The following is a 24,798-nucleotide window of genomic DNA, read 5'->3' on the forward strand; positions in this document are numbered from 1 at the left end:
CCGTAGGTTCTATTTTGGTGTCGAAGCCAAAATATAGCTTGTGTTGGATTGGATCAACTCTAATTACTGGTCCAACCCATTCTAATTCTATCAACCAATTACATATACCGTTCCAACTTCATCCACCAATCATAGCGTAACGTCCCGCCCACTGCGTCCCTCCATCCGATCCAATCTGAAATTGGTCGAATGAGATCCTGCCTTGCGTGGCGAATGTGTCAACCCGCGTCTACGGCGCAGTATTACAGCAATGGTTGCTCCTTTTGTTCAAGGGAGTTCCTGAATTATTCCACACACAATGAAATGTTCCGGATATAATATTGTTTCATAAAAAAACATTTCACAGTACTAGTGCTTCCCGCGCTTTCATCTGGGATTATTTAATGAATTAAAATCGAACTGCACCCCTTCTGAGCTGCTGTGAGGTTTCCGAAGCACGCAGTCTTTCTTGAGGAACGTGGAGTAGTAAGTGTTTATAACGTGTAGTGTTAACGTTAAAAGGTTAGTTTTGTAGACATTTGGTCAAAATAACTATTGAGAGCTGATTGTAGGTGTGATTCTGTGGTATTTACAGTAATCCATCTTAACACACTGTGCCCTCACAACACCAAAGTGACGTTAGGAGAGTCCTTATCCAAAATAAGCACGCCTGGCTATTTTCATCAGACTGCAAAACATCACATAAACATATTCGTGCGTAAATAGAGAACTAACATTGTCTCGTTAGTAGTCCTGTGTTTAATTGGGCGTTAGATCTAATCACTCATGCTGCTCTCGTCCTTAAACTGTCATTTTTGCTGCCGAGTATCTGGGATCTACAGGGTGAGGTCATTATGGAGGGAAACACTGGGGCTGAATGGTTACAGTCAGACTGTTGTGTATGTCACTTAAAACACTTTGTTCTGTGCTTTGTTATTAATTACTCAAAAAACGCCTAGTAACATTCTCCTGACGTCTTTGTATAGCTAACGTTTGACCCGTGAACACTGCTAGTTTAGCATGCCTAAAAAGCGTCTCCAGAGAAAACTAAAGCACAGAGAGTCAGTTAAGATGGAAACAAGAGGATAAAAATACTTTATGTGAATATGTGTATACGCCAAGTTTTATTCAACTATGCTTTTTGGAAAGTGGCTTCTTGTTGTTTGCTAGCTGCCGTTAGCATGCTGGCTAATAGCGCTTGCTGCAGCATTTCATTGTTTGGGGGGGGAAACGAGCAAAATGCTAACGCTAACGTTAGCTGGAGTAAAAACATGTATGTTGTTGTTTTGAAAGGCTAAATGGTAAGCCGGCATTTGTCGGTAGGCACTGTTGTTTTCGTTTGACGTTTCTTTTTTTCCCCAGAGGCATGGGCTGTAAACGAACAGTTTTGTCAGCTGTATTGCTGTTTGTTCCATTACATGATAGCCCAGTATGATTGACGTTCATATATATCATAACTGTTAACCTGGATTGCACCTGTTACTGGGAGAGAAAACATAATTTATTTACCTCTGGGAGAGGGGGCATGATCACGTGACTGTACAATAGCCAGTATTCTGGTTCTTAATAAAGAAAAAAATTCATCATCAGCAATGGTTTGCATTAAAGATCCTATAGCAGCGAATTGCAGTAAAGGATGGCTGTATCTTCATCAGCGTTGTATGTGGAAATCTCATTTTATTATCCAAGATGTTGAACCATCATTGCAAAAATGAACTTATACCTAAAACAGTCAAATTAATGCTGTGGATAAAAAGTATATTTCCCATTGACTTTTCATGTAAAAGAAGGATTAAGTGGAATGGAAATACTTAAAGTACATGTACACTACATGAGTGGTGTTGACCTCTGACTGCAACAGGTGAAATACATGCTGGTGTATCTTATCTAGACTGGTAATTTAAACTGCAACAATGAAGTATTTTAGTAATCTGCTGTATGCGGTACATATATTGAATCATGCATCCCTTTTGTGTTTTTCTCTTTCAGATGTAAACGTGAACACTATCTGTCCCAGCAGTGGCTGTTGGCACAATGGGGCTGGATTTTGATGTAAAGACCTTTTGTCACAACCTGCGGGCCACCAAGCCCCCATATGAGTGCCCTGTGGAGACTTGCCGAAAGGTCTACAAAAGCTACAGTGGCATAGAGTATCACCTTTACCACTATGATCATGACAACCCAACACCTGCACAGACAATACCCCAGAAAAAAAGAAAAGGTCGTCCACCTCGTGCATCAATGGGCGGGTCAGGAGATACTGATGATGGTGGAGGTAATGGAGGGGGAGGACTGAGTCATGAAGGGAACACACCTGGTAGCCCTAACCGGTCAGAGCACTCTCACTCTCCGGGGAGAGAGACCATGACCTATGCTCAGGCACAGAGTATGGTGGAGCTGGAGATCCAGGGACGTATTCACCGCATTAGCATCTTTGAGAACATTGATGTGGTGTCAGAGGAAGATAGTGATGCAGAGGATGCACCACCATCTGGAACTGGTAATGGTGGAGGCGTGTGTAATGGTAGTGATGGTGGGGCTGGAGGTAGTGAAGTAAGTGGAAGCGGCAAGGATCGTTCAGATATCCCATCCTCTAATGGAGGCAAAGCCACACCAAAGTCTGGGAAGCATAAAAGTAAAGAGAAGAAGAAGGAAGGTTCATCTCATCATAACGCTCAGTCTGGTCCTGCAGTCAAGCTCCCAGAGGCAGTGTTCAGAGAACTGGATCAAGAGAGACCTGATGCCCCTCCTCGACCATCGTCTTACTACAGGTCTGTGATTAGAATTCTTGTGTGGCTCGTAAACAGTCACCAGCTTAGCTGCAGCTTTTGATGCATACATTTATAAAATTCACCTCAGATTTTATATACTTGCTGAATGTTAAAATTTATTGCATTTCTATGTCCCATTTTCTTATTATAAAATTAAATCCAAATTCGACTCCTTTGTACAATCCTGGACTTAAGGTATATTGATAAGTCAGTGGAAGAGCTGGATGAGGAGGTAGAGTATGACATCGATGAGGAGGACTACATCTGGCTTGGTATTATGAACGACAAACGGCGGCGTGATGGTGTGCCACCCATCCCTCAGGAGGTCTTTGAGTATCTCATGGACCGCTTGGAGAAGGAGTCCTACTTTGAGAGCCACAACAAGGTATCTGAACTTGTTTTCAGTGGAAACAGTGATATTCGGACATTAAAACCTGCACAGATTTATTCATCTCTGATGTGTCATGTTGCTCTATCTCTCAGGCGGATCCCAGCACCTTAATCGATGAGGATGCAGTCTGCTGCATCTGTAACGATGGAGAGTGTCAGAACAGCAATGTGATATTGTTTTGTGACATGTGCAATTTGGCTGTACACCAAGAGTGCTATGGTGTGCCCTATATTCCTGAGGGTCAGTGGCTATGTCGTCGCTGCTTGCAGTCGCCAAGTAGAGCTGTGGATTGTGCTCTGTGTCCCAACAAGGGAGGTGCTTTCAAACAGACAGATGATGCACGCTGGGCTCATGTAGTGTGCGCCCTCTGGATCCCAGAGGTAAATCCTAACATTATACATAAATATTTGTTCAGGGTACAGTTGAGGGAGTCACACTATGTGGCTGTTCAGCTGTTTTGTTTGACTTTTTTTTTACACTACCCCAGTAAAAAAATAACTTCTGCTGCCATTTCTCAGGTCTGCTTTGCAAACACAGTATTTCTGGAGCCGATTGACAGTATCGAGCACATCCCTCCTGCACGCTGGAAGCTCACCTGCTACATCTGCAAACAGCGTGGCTCAGGTGCCTGCATCCAGTGTCACAAAGCCAACTGTTACACAGCTTTCCATGTCACCTGCGCCCAGCAGGCAGGCCTCTACATGAAAATGGAGCCTGTAAGAGAGACCGGGGCCAACGGCACCTCTTTCAGCGTCCGCAAGACGGCGTATTGTGACATTCACACACCCCCAGGATCAGCACGACCTTTAGGAGGAGTGGGCGGGGCCAGCATGGGGTCATCTCACAGTGAAGGAGAGCTGGAGGAGGATGATGAAGCCAGCCTCGGGCATGACGAGGACTCCAAAGGGTGGAGTTCTGAGCGAGCAAAGAGGGCGAAGGCCAAATCCAGGCTGAAGATGAAACGAGCAAGAAAGATCTTGGCAGAGAGGAGAGCTGCTGCACCAGTGGTGTCTGTGCCCTGCATACCTCCCCACAGGTAAGTATGCTTTACATCTGCACCTTGCAGTCTTGCAGCTCCAGAAAAATCCAGACAGAAAAGTTTGTGGGACAGCAGTTTTTGACTAATTCTGTCAACATAAATGAGACCTGAACTCATTTATCAGGTGATCAAACCCTGTGTAAAACTACCAGGCACTCAGAAAGAAGGTTACAAAAATAAATATCCATAAGAAAAAAAAACTATTTCAGGAATAAACTTCATCAAGTAAGGCATGATGGAAAGAAACTTTGGTAGACCTTAAATAATATTTTACACAGACCAAATGAAAATGTCCCCTTATTCATTGAATCAGAAGGGAAGTTTATAACTAAACCAGCTGATATTGCAAATTATTTTAAGAACTTTTTTATTGATAAGGTAAAGAGTATTAGATCCAATAGGAATTACTGTAATTATGAAAATACCACCCATCTCATTAAAATTAAATGATTCAGGTAAAAGACTCATTACAAGGTAACATTCACTGTGTGCCTAAAGCCTGGTACACACATAACGATTTTTTTTAATCTTGTGAGATTTTTTTATCTGGTCGAGACCTTACACGTGAAGATAAAAAAAAATCAGTTTTGAGCCTACTGTGTGTGGTGTGCTCTGAAAATGTAATCACAGAACAACACACACGACGATGCTGTCCAGTAACTCAAATACAATCTAGTCCTCTGAGCCGGACAAATGTTGAAACATAGAAGAAGAACCATAGCAACAACCGGCAAAAACGAAGAAGAAGAAACATAGTAACAAACAAAAACACAACACACAGCATGGAAGAGGATATATAGGATGAGGGAATGATGGTGGTCTTGGGAAAAAAATAACAGACTGGAGAAGGTGTGAACACGGACTTTGTTTACTTCCTTGCTCCCCAGCCAGCTCGCTCTCTGATTGGCTACATTCCGCACCACGTCACCACCCACGCAGTCAGAATGTACGTGTTATCGGTGTTCCTCAGAAATCGGCATTGCAATATTAAACATGTTCACTGTTCCAAATTGTCGGCTACGACCCGTTTCGGAGTGAATTATCGGGACAAATCGGCTCATAACACACCACAGACCAAATGATAATTGGACAGGAAAATCTCACGATGGTTTGCCGTTTGAGGTCGGGAAGAGGCAAAATCGGGACAATGTGTGTACCAGTCTTAAGTGGGTCGATAAAAGTAAGATGTTTCTAAATATACCAAAACAAAGCGCATAACTTTCTGTTCTAATCAAGCTTTAAAAGACAATCTGCCTCTGTCTATCACAATGACGGGTTATGTTCTGGAGTAAGTCCACAAATTCAAGCTTTTGGGTGTAACCCTTGATGAACAGCTAAAGCGGTCTCATCATATCAGTAGCATTGTAACTAAAATGGGAAGAGTGGTGTCCACTATCAATAAATGTGCATTTTTTATGACTGACCACTCAATCAGACAAGTTATACAATCGTTAGTTCTGTCTCATCTTGACTATTGCTCTGTTATCTGGTCTAGTGCACCAGACCAAGCAGTAAGGCAGCAGGACACAGGAGGTTTTTGTTCAAAAACCTGGGTCTTTTTATTTACCCCAAAAATCTTAAGTTTTACAAAATCCAAAACTTCAACTAAACAAACTGATAAAAGAGGCCAATTAAATATAACTAGACTCAAAATCAGAACAAAGTAGAACTTAAGCAAGCAAACAACTGAATGAACATAAACAAACTGACCTCCTGAACAATCAAACAGGTGAACTTAAATACAAGTTGAGCTAAACAATGGCTACTAAAAAGTACAGTTACCAAAACCTCAAAAGAAATCCCCAAACACCCCTATGACACTGCAGCATGTGGTCAAGTCCAATGGAGCTGGCAGCAGCCTATCAGAATCCTCAGCCCTTGACCACGCCTTTGCTGCAACATGAAGGAGAGGCTGAACTCCAGGTAACTCAAAAAAAGAAATAAATATTAATACAAAACATAATTTAATCTTACAGTGCCTAGATGTGTTTAACATTGTTAGGTATGAAAAATTAAAGTAATTTAGTAATGAAGTAATGTGAAATGGAATGTGTGGTATTTAGACTCAGGGCTGCAAATAAAATGAAAGTAGATCTACACTTGTGGAGAGGTGTGGATATTACCATGTGTGGTGGGCCATCACATGCACCCAAAAAAAAAAAGAACTGCTCAAACTTCAGTTGGTGCAGAATAAAGCTGCATGCTTAGCTCTGCGCTGTTCTTTTAGGGCAAACCTTCCCATGTCAATATCAGACATAGTCACATCACTAGACAGGCTATGGTTGGTCATGTCGTAGTTCCCATGCCAAGATCATGTGCTATGCAGGAAACAGTTTTATACAGGATCACCACTTTATTACTATTATTAGAAATCAGATTCTAAGAGGACATGAGATGCATTGTTTCTCTTGTTAGTGCTTGATTGTGTATTTTACAGTATTGGTCATTTTATCTTTTATTGTATTTCTAATCTTTTAGGTGTGGGGTGATTGGTGAGTTGGGGTTTTTGAGTTGTGGGGGTTAAATTCTGCTCTGTCAGAAAGTAATTTCTGGTATTATTGCTTTATACGTGGACCCCAGGAAGACATGTTGGGGGGGGATCCTGGATACAAATAAACAAAAACTAAACAAAGGACTAAACAAAGTTTTTAAATTTATCACTTGGGACTCAAAGTGTAAAATCAGTGTTTCCTTCTCTCCAGGCTCAGCAAAATCACAAGTAATTTGACGGTACCCAGGAAAAGCCAGTTCATGCAGCGACTTCACAGCTACTGGACCCTAAAAAGGCAAAGTCGCAACGGTGTTCCTCTCCTGCGGCGGCTCCAAACCCACCTCCCCTCCCAACGGCACGTTGACCCGATTCCACCACAGCCTTCAACACAACTTCCTATAGTAATTTTTTTTTCTTTTTCTTTTTCAAATGATTCTGTAAAGATCCGATGTGTTTGTCATTTAGCTGTCTCAATAACTTGAGCGCCATCTTCTCCAGAGAGTTTATGTATTTGTTGTACACGTGTTGGTGTTTCAGAGGGACAGCGAGGAGAAACAGTCGGCCTTAAAGGAACAGCTGAAGGCATGGCAGAGACTGAGACACGACCTGGAAAGAGCGAGGCTCCTAGTGGAGCTCATCCGCAAGAGGGAAAAACTCAAGAGGGAGACGGTGAGACAAAATAACTTCAGTTTTATCGCAAGGATTTTTAAACCGTTACAGTAGCAGCAGTCAGTAAAAAATGGGTTTGTTTTTTTCCTCTTGTTAGAATAAGTTAAATTTGTGCACATATACAAACTTGTTACTAGATATATTTCTGTTCATTTGCTCAGCCTGGATAGTATAGTAATAAACATGTGACTGTGTTTAGATTAAGGTGCAGCAGATGGCGCTGGAGATGCAGCTGACTCCATTCCTGGTGCTTCTGAGGAGTACATTAGTTCAGTTACAGGAAAGAGACACAAACAACTTTTTCACTGAGCCTGTACCACTTGAAGAGGTGAATGAACACAGTCATGAACATGCATGAGACTTGTCAACTCATTGTTTTTGTTTGGAGCCGTGATTATGCTGGTGCATTATTATTGTGTAGTTTGTGTTTAATTTACTGCAAGGCTTATCAATGAGTGATTGGCAGAAGCTTTCAAATGCTCATCAGAACATGCAGGTCTCGATTGTGTCTGATCGCCTCCCTCTGTCCACCAGGTGCCAGACTACCTGGAGCACATCGACACTCCTATGGACTTTCAGACCATGTGGAACTTGCTAGAATCCCATCGCTACCTCACTTTTGAGGCCTTTGAGGCTGACTTTGGCCTTATTGTCAACAACTGCCTCAAGTACAACGCCAAGGACACAGTGTTTTATCGCGCTGCCCTGCGGCTCAGAGAGATGGGTGGGTCTGTCATAAGAACGGCCAGGCGGCAAGCTGAACGGATAGGATTCGATTATGAGACTGGAATGCACCTCCATCGCGAGCCAAGTCCAGACAGTCAACGTGACCACGAAAGAGACAGAGAACGAGAGAGGGAGAGAGACCGGGACAGAGAGAGAGAACGGCCGCTGTCTTCTAATGAAGATGGTAAGTGTTCCGCTTTCATTATCATCAGGTTAGTGGATGTCAAACATTTTTAGAATAAGAGAAAGAATAGATGACAAGGAAAATATTTTTAAAGATTAGTTATTTTTAGAACACTTCTTGGTCATTGAAACAAATTTTCTGGCCATTAGGAGACGACACTGGCACTATACAATAGGCAGGAACATACCAAAGCCTAGTGCAACCTTTCCCAAACTGTGGGTCTATATATAGATATAGCCTACAATTATCAAATAAACTTAAGGGTAGGTGTGTTAAAGGTACTGGGTTGATACAGATTAATCTGTGAAATTAACACGTTAATTTTTAACAAAATAAAGCATAAACAACCAAATTATTGCTTATGCCAGTTTAAAAATCTGAACTTGGCATCATCTTGGCGGGAGAAGCTAATTTTGGGCATGAGGTTCTTTATCCTTTATTTATCCTTCTTATTTATGAAGTTTATGACTGTTTTCAAGACTTACATTTAGAGGATGGCGCAGGATGACCCTTAACCACTCAGCCGTCACGGTGGCTCAAAAAGTTTGGGATTCCTTGGTCTAGTGGTCAGTGTTGTTCTTTTGGGTTTATTTACTCAGTGATTGAGTGTTGATTTTTTTTTCTCTAGATACTGAGCACTGAAATAATGTAAATATAGAAAATTATACTTAATAAAGATCTTTATTACTGCTACGGACATAAAAGACTTATGACCAGTAGATGGCGCCATTCAAACAGTTTAGCTTTCTTTTAAGCTAACACATCACATATTCTTTTTGTTTGTCTTTTTATTGTTTTACCTCTTTCTTTTTTTCCTTAAAAAATCAGTTCATATAATTACTTCCTTTCTAATTATCTGCTTGGAAACAACCCATATCACACTTTTGTTGTTTCCAGGCGCAGCTGAATAAAGTCCAATACATCTAAGCTACATAAAAATACCAACATAAAACAATTAAGATGAATAAAATATAATAAAAGGGGTAAAATAGAAAAAAAATCTAATCCAGACAATAAAAAACTTGATAAAAATAAATGAAAACAAAATAAAATTAATTCACAGGGTTGGGTTGAAGGCCAGTGAGTAAAAGTGAGTTTTAAGATGGGTTTTAAAAATGGTGTATTTAAAGTTTTTAATTGCCCTGCTCTCCTGCCTTTGCAGACATGCTCTTGCCAGAGAACAGACGACGACTACCGCTGGAAGAGCAGCTGCATTTCCTGCAGGTGCATCTCGACGAGGTCAGCTCAGGGAAGCATAGTATCGGTCAGTCTCGCAGAGCCAAAGCTCTCAGAAAGGAGATCAGTGTGATCAAGAGGAAGCTTGCACACCAACGGGAGGGAGGCTCCGGCATGGGGGGGCGGGAGTCTGGGGGAGACCGGGGCTCTTCTCTTCCTCATCACTCATCATCTGCAGGGCACCATGATGAGGGGGGTGAGAGCAGCAGCCAGGAGATTGGAGGAAAGGGTGTGTTTTGGAAAATGTGTTAGTAATGTAATGTGGCAAGGAGCAATATAAAGCATTTATCATTAAATTGGAGTGTGTCCTCGTCTGCCCCAGCCCCAGAAGTTGGCCGCCGGACATCGGTCCTTTTCTCTAAGAAGAACCCAAAAATGGCTGGACCTCCCAAAAGGCCAGGACGCCCCCCAAAGAACAGGGATGCTGGCTACACCGGGGCAGGGGTTAGCCAAAGCCCCATTGGCCCCCCACAACTCACCCTGCTGTCAACAAACAGGCAGAGGAAGAGGCCTCGCAGCCCTCGCACAAGCTCCAGCTCTGACAGCGACAGCGACAATGATGACCTGCTCCCAGGTGTGAAGACAGCTCACAATAACATTCTGTCTTTGCCAACAATAATGCAGAAATTCTGAGTCATGCACTCACTCAGTTCTTTATCTCCTTCCCTCAGGTTTACCGAGCAATGGTTTCGATACAGGAAACCAACCAGTAACAGAAAGCTTCCGTGTGTACAGAAACGAGCCTCGTCTCCCTCGTTCAAGTTCAGACTCTGAGTCCACAACCAGCAGCAGCAGCAGTGCCGCTTCAGACAGGACCAGGTGATTACTCCACAGAGTACTTCTTACCCATCATTTACTGAAACCACTGAATGAAAGAACTCATGGAAAGTTAAAGATGCCAAGTGCAGTAACAAACCCACAAACTCTACATTTTGTCCCAGTAATTCAAACAAACATGTCTCTTCTGTTTTAACATGAGAACACTTGTGTTGCGGCTGTGCCCCTGTATTCATATGTTTTTTTCTTTCAGCACAACTCCCTCTAAGCAGGGCAGAGGAAAGCCTTCATTCTCTCGTTCCGCCTTTCATGAGGACAGCAGTGAGGAAACATCAGGCACCGAAAATGATTCCTACTCAGTTGGTGGATCACGGGGTGTCTCACATTGTAAGTGCCTTTATGCACAATAAAAGCCCCAAAGTACATCACCAGTTCATTATCATTTAATGAAGCTCTTTTTAAAAAATATAAATTGTATCATTGTGTCTATTAGTAGGTCAATATAGTGTTTCCCAATCTGATGATTTGATTGAAGCCCCAGTTACTACTGGTTATTTATTATTACAAATAATTTACATTTTAAGAGTGATTGGATTTTTGCTGTTCAGTTTGTTTATTTGGTTTGTTTGTTTTTTGTTGCCTAAAGCTTGATTTATTGATAATTTTAAGGTTATTAGAGACAACTTTCTTCATCAAGATGAACCTCACCATTTAATCCTCTAACCAGACTAGTCATGTGCTCAGAGGGTGTCATCCTTCTACTTGTTGCAGTTTTAAAGAAACCATCAAGGCCTTCCTCAAAATGTTGTTTCCTTTGGCTACACTTTACCTTTCCGTCAAATTTCATGAACTTCAAAGTGGTGTCTTTTTTTTTAATCTGAGAAAAAGGCATCTCTCTGTTTTAGTAGATTGATCGGTGCCGTTTGTTTTGTAGGAGCAAAGAATCAGTCAAAATAGGTCTTTACTCTGTGTGTATATCAAAGTAGAACCTGGATATCTCTGCAGTGAGGCAGATAGTATGTTAGAGATGGGTGTTAAAGATAGTATTGGATGCACTGCCAACATGCAGTTCCTTATTTTCTTGCCCGTGGCTTGTGGCTTAATGGCAGCGTAGGTAGACAGAAAAGGTTTTTTTGTTGTTAAAAAAAAAAAAAAAAGAAACATTTTCGATTCATGTTTGTTCATGCTGTTGTATTGTTGTCTGTGTAAAGGAAAAATGAGATGTGCTCAAAGATAGTAATGACAACAAGCCCTGTTTTGTTTGGGTTGCCAGCCTGAGCATTTACAAGCTCTACATTTCACAACATGACCAGTTTATCCAGAAGCAGAAAGCGACTCATTCATTTTGTGTTGTAATAAGTGCTCATTGGCCATTGTCTGGCAAAGAAGTGAAACTCTGACTCTGTTTTCTTTACTGTCAGTGGTGCGTGGCCGGGAAAGGTCAGCATGCTGGATGACATCTGATGACTATTCCTCTCTGGAAGCTCTGGACCTGGTGTGGGCTAAATGCAGGGGTTATCCTTCATATCCAGCTCTGGTGAGACACACTGCGGTAGAGTACAGTCACGTTACCTTACACTCTCCTGATGTTGTGTAACCATCTTTATACCTCTGTTTACTTCCAGATAATTGACCCAAAGATGCCCAGGGAGGGTGTGTTCCATCGGGGCGTCCCAATCCCCGTACCTCCTTTGGATGTGTTAAAACTTGGGGAGCAAATGACCCAGGAAGCCAGGGAACACCTGTTCCTTGTCCTCTTCTTTGACAACAAGAGAACTTGGTCAGTGCTCTTGGTCTTTTTAAAATCAGATTATATTATCAATAATCCTTTTTTAACCCAGAAAGATCTGATGCGTCATGCAGATAAACCATTTCCCATGTTTGAAAGTGCTGAGCTCTGCATTTTTTTTTATTTAATTCTAGCTGATATTTTGCACCTCTTCAAAACCTTAAAGCAGTTGCAGAAAAATAAAATATGCAAGCAAAACAGGCTTTTCATGTTACTGGATGTAGGCTCGCAAATACGTCTGTGGCAAAACTTCAAAGCAAACAGCAGGCCTTGTGCTAAAGCTCGAGATGAGAAAACATTTAGCAGAAATGGGGCAATCGTGGTTTTTGAGAATAGAGGAGGAGGGGAAAAACAGGTAGTATTTTAGGTCACCATGTGCTCTGCATAATGTATGCTCAAGGTTTGCAAAGAAAAATAATGCACGTGAAATTGAATGTGAAGAGCAAGTTCTTATTCTATTATTTACTTAGACGTTGTAAGAGGTTTGTTTTCAGGACACACCCTGTAAAGAATTGGAAACTCTATACACTACAAGGAACAATGGGCCTGTTATGCCTTTAGAGGATTTTTTCTTATGCTTTAACTAAATATTGAGTCTGTTCTTAATGTTTTATAAACGCATGTTGCAATTTTCCTTTTGCTATTTTTTTGAAAACGTAGATAAATGTAGTTTATGTGGGGTTGTAAATATTAAGACAATGACAGTTTAGTGTGTTTGTATGCATGCAGGCAGTGGCTGCCGCGCTCCAAGTTGGTGCCGCTCGGGGTGGACCAGGAACTTGACAAGGAGAAGATGCTGGAGGGCAGAAAATCCAACATTCGTAAATCTGTGCAAGTGGCCTATCACCGTGCCATGCAGCACCGCAGCAAAGTCCAGGGAGACCCCAGCAGCGAAACCAGTGACAGTGACTGAACACATACACACAAAATTAATGTACTGGTTCTTGTAAGTGTCCAAGAGGTAATGCATCAATCTGAAGAGCCCAGTCCCAGATCACAAGAGATCACAAGGAAACTGTGCCAGTAGCAAAATGTGGGAGGAAAAACAGTCACTACTTTGCCCCCCCCCGAAACTCACACTGGTGCACACTAAGCCGTATTTAATCTGACATGTAAAATATTGTATGTAAGGAAAATTGGAAAAAAAAGTGATATTGATAATAATGATTGAAAATATAATATGTTCAGATTCATGAATCAAAATATACCTTACATGTGGTCGATATACATTTTTATAAGAAATGAAATGGTTTACTGATTTAAACAAAAGTACCCCCCCCCCCTTAGTTTTACACGATGATGCATACACAAGTCTGCCTTCCCCTGTCTCTCTTACACATGCGGTCACACATGTAATCTTACATTCAAACAGGGAAATGCATGTGTTGTATGTTAAATGCACACACTTGGGTTATGGCTATGAACGCCATTCTACCAGCACATCTTTTTCTCATCCTTCATCCACCTCTCCAAAAGAAAAAAAAACAGGCCTGGTGCTAACAGCTAATACCAGAGGAGCACAAAGAGAGACTGCTGCAGCCTGACTGTGGGCGAACCAACATTACTGTAATTTATTCCACTGACTTCTTGTTAACAAGATCCACAGCGTTGTTTCATCATGGACTACTTCTAATCACTCCGACTGCACAAGATATTGTTGTGTGGTATATTTTTTTGTTTGTCAGTCTGTCTCTTTTTTTTTGTTGTTGTTTTTAACATTTTTGTTAACATATTTACATGTCACTCGGGCCGCTGGTCAATTAATAATGAGGACTAAACTGAAACACGATTGCCTCACTGTCTGTCTTAGTCTCAGGCTGAAGGCTTTAGAACTTTTATAAATACAGATTGCATAAAAATACAAGTTTAATAATAAAGAAAATGACGCTTTTTTTAATCTTGTCTTGTGGATTTCATGCTTCTCTATCTTGGAGAACACTGTTTTGTTTATTCTATTTTTGTCAAACAGAAAACGGACCTTTCCACTTCCCCTTTCAAGGGAATAGTGAGTCAGACGTCTTCGCAAGACCAACCAAGTTAAATGTTTTTTTTTTTAAAGAAATTCTCCATAAGTTATAGCGCTTATTTGCAATTTATCTATCCTTATGCCAGATTCCTGTTTTATTTGTTTATTTGTTTATTTTATTTTATTTTTTAAATAGCACTACTCAACTCATAAGCTTACTTCATTGGGAGATAATACCATGTAAACAAATCAAGTCATAGTTGATGCTCAGTTTTGATGCTTAACAAACTGGAAACACTCATTTCTTCAGTAAGCATTTCCATTATTCTCAGTAGCGTCTGTATATAAAGTCATCTATCACAAATCCCTCACACTGTCTGCTGGTTTGTGGTGTACAAAGCAAAACTCACTGTTGTTTAGATTTACTCAGCTTTTACAAAAACACAAGTAGCAAAACAAGAAACGAGCTACACTATTTTTAAAGTGGATATCATACAGTTATATTCGCTATGTTACTGTAGTTTCAGGATTAACACGTGCCAGTCAACCTTTAAAACTGTATTTCCCATACAATAGGATGGCTGTTGACATCATCTGTCTCTGCACGAGCTAAGAGCGGCTGTGATGAGGTTTTAATCGTCATTTCATGATAAGTAAAGATCCCCCACCCAAGAGGAACACCTACACAGCAACATCTGTGTTCTTAGATTTGTAACCCAGATGACAACCCCTGTTGGTTTAGACGCCTTGTTTCCTATAAAAACGTTCAGCTTCTGTGGAAACATCAGATAAACATGAGCCCATAGTTTCAAAAGCACGTTTGACACACAAGGGGATGGAATGATGTTGAGGAAGCTTGATATATATTTATTTTTTCTTCTTTTCTGTGGACGTTCTGATTTAGATGTCCGCTCTAACAGTAACAGCTGTTTTACCTCTCCATAAAGGAAACCACAATACAGAGGTATTCTGTCTCTATTGGATAAAAAAAAACCACAGGTGAAATGACTTTAAGGCGGTCCACAAAAGCTGTCAACACTAAGGTGTGCTGCCTCGTGGGATCTGATAAAGACACGCAGACACATATTCTCTGGTATTTGCTCACTCTGATTCATCACATTCAGTCTTCAGTTAGAGATTATTCACAGGGTTTGCAGTCTGCCAATGTAAACATTCTTACCAGGAAGCTTTCATAAGTGGTTAAGTAGTGTGTCTGGATGTGTATGTCTATTTGCTAAACGTTCACATCAATTCTTTACTGACGTTTGCTGTCTGGTTTAATTGAAGAACGAGAGACTACATTGGTAATTTGATCAAAATACTAACAACATGCTGTCAAAGGCGTGTATCCTACATTTTTGCTTTGCATTTTATTTGCCTTATCAGTTAAAAACACAAAGTACAACAGAGGCTGGTGTGAACTCTTCATGAAAGTTACAAGGTTTTTACAATTAATTCTTTCACTTCAGAAATAAAAGCTGTTAGTGTTGCACCAATGATCATTGCTATCCCTGGAAGTGTGCTGTAAGCCTGACTAGAAGGCGGATTTGTGGTGGTCCTATAATTTAACAAACTTGAAGTGTATTGAGTTTAATTACTCATAATAATCTGAGTAAATTTGTGGAATTTTGACAGTGATCACTGTAAGATGAACACAGGTTTTCATTAATTGACCTACATTAATCTCAAGTATAAAATAACTGTTTACCTCCTCCAAATCAATATTTATTTACTGCATATGTGTAAATTGTTTGCCCAGGTCTCAAACTACCTTAAGTTCTGTCATTGAAATTGGCTGTTTTCCAAGTCTGGCCACAAAATCTGATGGGATTACAACATTATCAGCTTCTCTGGATCATTCTTGCACAGCACAGACAGAGTCGACCGTAATGTCGACCCTACACAGACATTTATTTATTTGTCTGAATGTGTTTCACCCTCTTCTACCAAAAGCCTTTTACTGTTTCGAAGAAACATGGCCACATCGCTGTGCCTACAACGTGCTTCACGCTGCCAGGAGCCGCTGTGTATATGACACGTATTTACTTCAAGTGCACGTGGGAAAGTGCATAATCTATGGTTGTCATTGGCATTTAAGTAGAATCGTGTAATAGCAATTATAATCTCAAACAATTTATTTACTTTATTTATTGTAGGCTGCTATTGTGTACTACAGTAGCAGTTCCAGGAAGTAAAATAATACGGCTTAAATAGATTTTCGGTTCTGTTCTGTCTGGGGCTCCAGTCAGAGGCGGAGTTGTAGTGAATACGATTATTGTGAGCAAAACAACTTTTTTTTTCAAATTCTTTCTCGTGTCACTGAACTCAGCCCGCCTTAAGAAACTGGGAGAACAAGAAATCAATGAGGGGGTGACGGAAACCCCAAAGACAGCTCCCTTAAAGGGCCGTGACAAGAGGAAAGACTTCGCTTCAGAACAACAGTAGTTTTCAATGAGTTTTTCCCTCTAGTTTAAATGAGTTTCTCGTGTTTAAAATGCGCTTTGCCACCACACTGGCCTGTCTCACCTTGGCGGTGTCTTCGCTGCTGCTGGAAGGTCACATTTCGTGTAAGGTTAGTTGAACAAACTGGACATAAAAACAGCCATACACCTAAAATGAAAAACGTTATATTTCGTTAATATTTGCGAAACATTGTAGTAAGTCGGCTAAAGCATTTTTTCCTTATATATATATATATATATATATGAATTCTTTCTAGATGTTCCACTTTTCACTAATATGTCTTTAATAATTTCTTTTCTTTACTCTAGATGGTAGCTCAAAATGGTGAGTTATATTATTATGTACTGTTTTCTCATGTTAAAAATGAACCCCAGTTGTCTACATGTGGAGGCCACATGTTCCACCTGCTGTATTAATGCTCTTCTCAGCCTGGACAGGTCCTGCTGAGAGACACTGCCCCCTAATTCTGACCTCATTGCCAACTAAAGACACTATGGACAACTACTCTGAATATGTCACTCTTCATGTCTGGATAAAAGCTGATGGTAGGTTGTCCAAATAAAGCTCTAAAGTCTGTTCTGTTGTCAAACATTTGCCTTTGCAGTACCTTTCTTTTTCTTTAAAGAAATCATTGTGTTATGCCTCTTTCTTACAGACTTTTCTAAAAGACCAAAGATTGAAATTAATTCAAGAGGATATAAAGAGATCCTTGTGCCAACTCTCAAAACGACAGGGAACAGGAAAAAGGTTCTCTTTGCACCGTCTAAACCGTGTGCCCAGTGTCATTATGCACCTGCAGCTCATCATGTTGACATACAATTTAATATTTTAATATTTTTCTAAATTTTAGAAATCCAAGAAAATCCAAGTTAGGTGTGATGGGGGCTTCCCACAACATTCACTGCATAGCAACACCAGTTTGGGCTTGGTAAGATGTTTGTTGTTGGCTTCAGAACAATTGAGTTTTATGACAATAATTCTGACATTTCTTGTGTGATTGTTTTTGTTTTCAGTGGAACTTAGTATATTATTTTTCTAAAGCTCGTTCATGGAGTATTTTCTCTGTGACCTACAACACAACATCAACAAGCTGCAATGTCATTTACACAGTACCAGGTGGAGTATTCTGAATTCATCTATATCTATTTATTTGTCTTTTTTTGCTCTTTGTGTCTGACACAGCCAGGAGCAGTCTGTATACCTTAAATAATAGAAGAAACCAGCCATGAGCCTCAACTTCCCCTTTAAGTAGATTCTCCACAAATCTGAACTTTACAGGAGGAAGGAAGATGAACTGTCTGGAAAATATTACCCATTTATCTTTAGCTTCAGATTGAAGGCTATAAAAACCATGCATGTGATTCATCCTCACTTGTGAATGTCAGACAGAAATAATTTGCATAATAACAGAAATAATTTGCATAATAACAGAGTAATTTTTATTAGTGCAACATAAAAAAAATCTTAAGCTAAGATCCATTTGTTTCCTTCAGTTTGTCAATGTTTACCCATCAGCTGTGTGGCTCACATCCTTCAATTATTTTTTGTGGCGTAGACCCCCGACCTGACTTCAGTCTGTCTGTGAATAAGTCGTCTAAAACCATCACCGTCTCTGTGGATTCTGAAGACATAGTAAATGTCAGATTGTGTTATAAACAACATCCCTCATTCTGCAAAGGGCTACCACAACAAGGGCTGCAAGTTGTGAGTATAAGAGACACATTTGTTTTCACTTTTGTATGGAAAGTAAGAAGTAAGGTTATTTTTTCCTAATGTATTTGTATGTTCTTTACATTCAGACTAAATCGGCTCTTCTAAACATTACTTACCTGCTGCCCTGTGTGTGTGTGGAGGTGAGCTTAATAAAGATTCTGAAAATTTAGTGTTTTTTCCAGTTTAAGTGTCTTTTCATACGTGTACATGGCATTTCTTTGCTGGCAGGTATATTACACCCACAGAGATGCAAGGCGACATAAACAATGTCCATTTCAGGACAGAGGCCTTACAGGTGAGTGTGACAAGTTATTCACTTGACACCATTACCACTGCTTTGCTTTTGGTTTAATATGTGAGATATGTGATTGGTTTTGCTCTTATGTGTTTATGTAATTCTTAAATTGTCAAACATGAAAAAATAAAAATGAAGCATCCTTGGATGAACCTCCGTCCAGCATGAAAATGTTTTAATGTTTGTGCCATTTTAACATAAATCAGATGCCAGAGATATTCTGCGATCCTCTAAAGTCACACTGTTCAACTCATACCTCGAGTGGAAATCCAAGTGTCCTGCCAGCAGCCTGAACATCTCTGCCTCCCTCTGCTGGAAGCAACATGAACACCTCTGCATACCTGTGCTCAACTCCACACTGGAGAGGGAAAATGGATCCAACCTGGTAAAATGAGCAGTTTAGGTGATGGATTTGTTTTTTCTAAATTACAAGGCTTTTCTTGAGCACTTGCTATGTCTCTTTAACAGAAATTTAACACATCCGCAGTAGACGAACACCCTCAGATGTGCGTGCAGGTGAGAATCAGCTAGGTGTCCATGTCCTGAACTATGTCTTCCTTTTTGTTTGCGGATTCACATGTTTGTTTCTCTTTTACAGTTTTCTACGCAAGGCTTCCGTAATGTCTCTTGTCTCTTCAAGGAAGGTGAGCTGAAAGAAGAAATTATTTTATTTACACAGCGGCTGTAATCTGAGTTTACCTGTATGTCTTTGACTTCATATTTCCTTGTCCTTCATAGATGGGAAACATAAATCTTGGGAGGCATATATTGAACCAGGCATGAAGAGCATTTTAGTACATCTCACATCTTCTTCCGTGGCAACGTTCTCAGCTCAGCTCTGTATCCTCACTGAGTGGGAATGTACACCTACTGGGCCAATCCACTCTGTAACAACGGTTTGTATAGACGTTTAGCATCATAATTAATACAGACAAACCAAATTGGTACACTTACAAAATGTCAAATTTAATTAACAACATGTCTACTGGATGTCTACCGGAAACAATTATTGACACCTTTTCAATAAATTTAAATTAATTCCTTATAAAAAAAAGAAAAACCTTTGGTGCCTAAATTCAGAAAAATCCACACAAGACATTTAAAGAGCTTCAGGCTGACTCAGAGCAGTCTGGCTTGGTTTTATACAGAACCAAGGGTGATAGAGGTGAGAATTGCAATAATAACAATAAAAGAAAGTCAGAAAAAGGCGTGACTAATGTTTGAAATGATCTCTCTGAGATATTGATCTATAAAAAGTGGAAACCAAACTTGATTTCTTCAGGAATGCTGTTCATCAGTTTGTTTATAGCTGACCAAATAAAGCCTTTTGCAGTAAGACAAACCAAAGCTTCTATCACATGATTCTTTTTCGTTGCCTCTGGGACGTCAACCCATGAATAAATAAAAAAATTATTAAATCAAAATACTAGCAAGGGATATTACAAGATAACTTATTGCAGTATCAGAAAAAAGGGTTGTCTTTTTAGCAACACATTAACCCGATGAACAAATCCAGCACTAAAAATAACTGAAATAGTTGGGACGTAAACACCATTGAAAACCAGTGAAGCTGAACTCTGCTAAAATGAACTTCTGCAAACTTAAAAACATAATAAAAACCAAACTGATGGAAGTTGGAGGGACAGGTTTAACAGGTGGATATGAAAACCAGTGAGAAGTTTTTATTGGTAAAATATTTTAAACTATTTTTTAGCAAAGGTGTTTCTAACTGTCTGGGGTACCTTACATTTGTTGGAGTGACTTTTGAATATTCATTGACATTTCTAAATATCCTATTTTAAAAATTTGATTTATTTGCATTTCTGCTGAAAATTAGCAGAATTCTGTACTTATAATTCAGAGTTGCTAAATATTGCTACAAGGACTACTGTGACATGTGTTTCATTTTACAGGAGGTGGATGCTAGTGAGAAAAATATAAATGTGCCGGTTCATGTTCTCAGCAAGAAGCCATGTGTGCAGGTTAAGAAAATTCTCAAAGTTTTATACAATTGACAAAGGAGTATTTCATTTTCTTTACCCTCATAATGTTAACATGTTTTCCTACAGGTGTGGCAGTCAAAACCTGCTCTTAAAGGAAGAAGAATTATGTGCCCGGACTGTAAGTGCACTCAAAGACAAACCCAACCATACCAAAATATGCACTTCAGTATGTCCATTAATGCATGAATGAGCATTCAAAATATGAAGTAAATGAACCTGATGTTGTTCTTTCTGTAGTCACGCATAACAGATGGGGGCTGTGTGCAGTAGCAGTTTTCATCTTTGCGACTATTGTCACGGTTTTTGGACTCAGCATCCATCATGTCACCAAGAGAGGAGCTGAAGGTTTGTTCAGTACCCCTTAACAAAAGTTCAAGTCACTGGATTATTTATTTTAAATAAACATTGTGTGTTTGCATGTCCCTGTCAACTGATCTTGTCTTCTTGTTCTTTTCCAAATATTTAGGCTGGCTGACTATCCAGAAGCCATTGTTGCTGGTGTGTTCCTCAGATGAGTCGACTCATGTCACTGCTACAAGTGCCTTGGCCTCCCTACTTCAGGGGGAGCTTGGTGCAACGGTGCACACAGCTCTGTGGGCTCAAAACTCACAAAGGCAGGCTGGGGGTGGGGCTGGTGTGGCAGATCTGGGTCCACTTCCCTGGCTTTATGGGCAGTGGGAAGCTGTCTGTAAGGCACATGGAAAAGTACTGATTATTTGGAGCCCTGAAGCCAAGAGGACCTATGAGAAGTGTCAGGTGGTGAGGGCAAAAATGGGAAAAAATGAAAGAAATAAAGACAATTTCAGAAAAGCCAGCTTGAAACGTGAGAAAGTGCAATTAAAGAAGGAAGAGGATTCAGTAACAAATGGAAGAAGAGAGGGAAAATGCAAAGAAAAGGACATTTTTGTTAAATCTTGTGATGAAAAAGACAGGTACTCACGAAAGGAGCACACTGGAGTGATAGAGCCTGTGTTTATGGCGGCTGTAGCCTCTCTAGAAGTGTCACTGCAGGAGTGCAAAGGTCAAGGAGTTGCCATTGTCTATTTCCAGGGCTTTTGCCAAAGCAGGGACATCCCAAAATCCCTCAGAAGTGCCCCACGATACTGTTTACCCCAGGATTTGTGTGGTTTGATACAGGAGCTTGGAGAGGTAAGAAAAGGGGCAAAAACAGCAGAGTTTAGTTGGCAGTGTTGGTCCAGACTCCTGTCTAAAGTGCTGTCAATATGGCTGGCACGCCAGTTAGCACGAAGGCTGCAAACATTGCTACCTCAGATGCAAACACAACACCTATCAAGTATTACATCATCAAAGAAGATGACATCAGATCAGACACAAAGCAGACTAAAGTCACTGCAGACGGCCAGGTCGGGAACCGAGGAGCAAGAGCTTCTCCAGGGGTCACCATGGAGAACAGAGAAGCTTTAATCTCAAGTTTCACAGACTAGACTTTTGTTCTACTGGAACATGATCCCCAAGACATGAGAGCTTGTGTTCCACTGTTGAGAATTTCAGGGACTCATACCCATTGGGGGGTATTCATTACTCGCTACCACTTGTTTTGCATGTCAAGAAGACGTAAACATTCTGTACTGACTGCTGCATTTGTGCTCAAACAAAAGCTTCCTTGTGTTAGGTTTTGTGACTGAAGCCACAGCAAACACCTGTTATATGTATGTAAATATCCTAACCATTATGAAAATCTTTTTGCAAATGATATTTCACTTTCTTTGTACATACATTTGATGTTTTCAAATGGTGTGACAGCACAGGTGACAATTTGTATGACCACTGTTTATAGAAGGACATATATTTGCATAGGATTGTCCAAGAATAGACATAGAGTCTGGCATGTAAAATGAGGAGATGTGCTCAGTGGAAGCTAATTGTGGCAATATGTTCAAAACTTTTAGGTCATGACTGACTAATAATTATATATGTCTATATGTTTACAGTCCTGCTGAATACACTTGGACTCATGTTCTACTTCCTGTATTCAAATTCAAAGTATAAATCAATGTTTTTTTGTTGTTGTTGTTTTTTTTTTGTTTTTTGTTTTTTCTTTTTTTTTCTTCTTTCAAGCATGAAGCACTTTATTTAGCAAACTTAAATGCTGGAATCATTTGAGCATATTAAAAAAAATGAAAGCCATTATGATTTATTATTTAAATATTTAAAGGCCAACAATTATGTAAGGGCATTAGCAGATAACAAAGACTCTGGTACTTTCCCACTTTCTCCCCGTTTTTACTTCAGGGATCCCATCAAGAGAACGGTCAGTTTTATGCAAAGCAACTTTAAACTGTGAACACAAATTTTTATTAGTATCAGCACACAAATGTAATTGCCTCTTTGGCCAATATTTGTTCAACTCTCCCCCGCTTGGCTTTGGTGCTTCTGTGAACACTGCTGGCATTGTAAGTGTATAGAGAGAATAATATAAAGCTTTTGATACATAAACATCAAAAAGTGTCCTTAATAACCCCAAAACTATTATGAATTTTGATTGCTATTAATGTCCATTAATTTAGATTATTTAGATTTACCATAACTTAGACTCTAAAATATAAGCTTTATGCACTTAAAAAAAAAACAGTATGTATAGCTTATTTGCACAGTAAAACTCCAGTATGTCAAAATGAGACATGTGTTTACACACTTAAAATAAATCTATTTATGTATTGATGTGGTACCAGCAGAACAACATTAACTTTTTCATATCCTGCTCAGAATAGGCTGTGTGGGATTGGAGAAGATTTGGCAGCTATTTAATGGGGCAGCCCACATACTCAACTTGGCTGCTCATTCAACAAACACTTTAAGAAATAAATAGGAATATGATTTATTGCCAAGAAGCATTGTCACAACAAATGAGTAATCAACCAAAAACAAATCCCCTTACTTTTATTGGTGTTTTTTTTTTGTTTGTTTGTTTGTCTTTTTTGTAATTGACCCAAAAAATTGGAAAAAAAAAAAATCCAAAGAAGAATTTTCCTTCTTTTAGCAACCAAATCATATCATGGAAATACATGCACATGCTTTAAAGGTCCAGTATGATTTTGCATTTTTATGACTTGGGTACAGGTGTTTCTTCATGCGAGATAACCAAGAACTTAACTAGTGGACGTTATTAACTAGATTAAGGATAATGAGTAAACTGAAACCATCAAACAGTCTATGAAAATCAGCTATCATACAAGCACCATAAAGTATTTTATGTAGTGTGTTGTTAGGTTTGTAGTTTGGACATCTGTCAAGATTACATAAGCAAAAGTCAAGATTTGGACATTGTTTTGTTTGCACATCGTGTTTTGGAGTTAAAAAGGGGAAATGAGCAACATCCAAAAATGTATGTATAGTACTGAGATCCCAGTCCTTTTGTTGGAGACAAGGTTTGTCTCCTGTCATTGTTAGGAAAGGCCAGGTGAAATTCCTGGCAAAGCTTTATAGATACTTATAGAAGGTTTTTAAATTCCTGCTTCAACAATCTGCAGCCATGAGCGTCTTTTAGTCGAGTCTATCAGAAAATAGTAAAATAGTAAGGGATCTGTAAGCATTGGATGAAAGAGAAATCCAAACCCTGGTTTGATTGCAAAAGACCTTCAGGAAAATTTAGCCAACTCTGCAGCCATGAAGCACTGATGTGCTGTGCAGATACACAAACACACATTTTATATTTATGGAATCAGAAACTAAAATAAACAAAACAAAAAATTTGCATCCTGCATCCTCACAACAAAATCCAACATCAGAAGTTTGTAAGTTTGTGAAACAGGTTCAGTTTCTACCACCAGCTTGTGCTGCAGCAGGTGGTGGAAGGAAGATTGAACTGGAAGGAGAATGGATTGGGTTCATTACCTACAAGAAAATTCTGGAAGCAAACACCTGTTTTAAAGCAATGTAGGGTAAAAATAGGAAAGCCTATACAGCACAACATTTATTGTGATTCCCAAAGAAAATGCACAGTGGTTGTCATGACTGAACATCAGTGAACAGGAAGTCATGCAAAATGACGTAAAAGTTTCTTGGAACCAATAAACTTTGAGAAAATAATAAACAAATATCACCCAAACAAGAAGTGAAAGACTTTTTTGTTGACTATGAAAAATATAAGTTTAAAAAATTTCAGATGCAATAACATTTACCAGAAAGAGTAACTTCTGTTTCAAGCCTTTTTCCTTTTCTGTTATAATAAATCAATAAAGGACAAAAAAAAGTTGCTCAAACTTTGTATAATCTTTAACTTTCTGCCTTTTAGAAGTAAGACCATTGTTCATGCATTTGCTGTCTAAAGCAAGTGCATCCTGTA

At 39.6% G+C, this 24,798-nt stretch overlaps 2 protein-coding genes across 9 annotated transcripts; both read left to right on the forward strand.

Moving 5' to 3' along the window:
* Window positions 1-216: 216 nt before the first annotated feature.
* brpf1 (bromodomain and PHD finger containing, 1) lies at window positions 217-13,947 on the forward strand. Of its 7 annotated transcripts, none has more exons than XM_042004203.1 (16): window positions 217-501; window positions 1,969-2,750; window positions 2,946-3,135; window positions 3,234-3,521; window positions 3,660-4,177; window positions 6,883-7,072; window positions 7,200-7,340; window positions 7,540-7,668; window positions 7,875-8,250; window positions 9,413-9,715; window positions 9,809-10,060; window positions 10,158-10,305; window positions 10,517-10,650; window positions 11,685-11,800; window positions 11,889-12,043; window positions 12,782-13,947. In XM_042004203.1, the coding sequence occupies exons 2-16, from the start codon at window positions 2,014-2,016 to the stop codon at window positions 12,963-12,965; spliced, it is 3,861 nt and encodes a 1,286-aa protein (XP_041860137.1). In that variant the 5' UTR covers window positions 217-501; window positions 1,969-2,013; the 3' UTR covers window positions 12,966-13,947. The 7 variants fall into 7 exon arrangements, with proteins under 7 accessions (XP_041860137.1, XP_041860134.1, XP_041860139.1 ...); XM_042004200.1 differs by having other exon boundaries at window positions 217-465; XM_042004205.1 differs by having other exon boundaries at window positions 217-465; window positions 11,688-11,800.
* A 2,160-nt stretch (window positions 13,948-16,107) lies between these two features.
* LOC121652360 (interleukin-17 receptor E) lies at window positions 16,108-22,551 on the forward strand. 2 transcript variants are annotated; one of them, XM_042005113.1, is made up of 17 exons: window positions 16,108-16,590; window positions 16,790-16,805; window positions 16,910-17,026; window positions 17,137-17,228; window positions 17,332-17,409; window positions 17,495-17,597; window positions 18,037-18,185; window positions 18,281-18,334; window positions 18,423-18,489; window positions 18,696-18,874; window positions 18,958-19,005; window positions 19,088-19,133; window positions 19,228-19,385; window positions 20,403-20,471; window positions 20,559-20,610; window positions 20,730-20,837; window positions 20,959-22,551. In XM_042005113.1, exons 1-17 carry the CDS (start codon window positions 16,513-16,515, stop codon window positions 21,915-21,917), a joined length of 2,373 nt encoding a protein of 790 aa, XP_041861047.1. In that variant the 5' UTR covers window positions 16,108-16,512; the 3' UTR covers window positions 21,918-22,551. The 2 variants fall into 2 exon arrangements, with proteins under 2 accessions (XP_041861047.1, XP_041861048.1); XM_042005114.1 differs by lacking the exons at window positions 16,108-16,590; window positions 16,790-16,805; window positions 17,137-17,228 and having other exon boundaries at window positions 16,941-17,026.
* Window positions 22,552-24,798: the final 2,247 nt, after the last annotated feature.

Source organism: Melanotaenia boesemani, chromosome 13, assembly GCF_017639745.1.
Source record: "Melanotaenia boesemani isolate fMelBoe1 chromosome 13, fMelBoe1.pri, whole genome shotgun sequence".
Classification (NCBI taxonomy): domain Eukaryota; kingdom Metazoa; phylum Chordata; class Actinopteri; order Atheriniformes; family Melanotaeniidae; genus Melanotaenia; species Melanotaenia boesemani.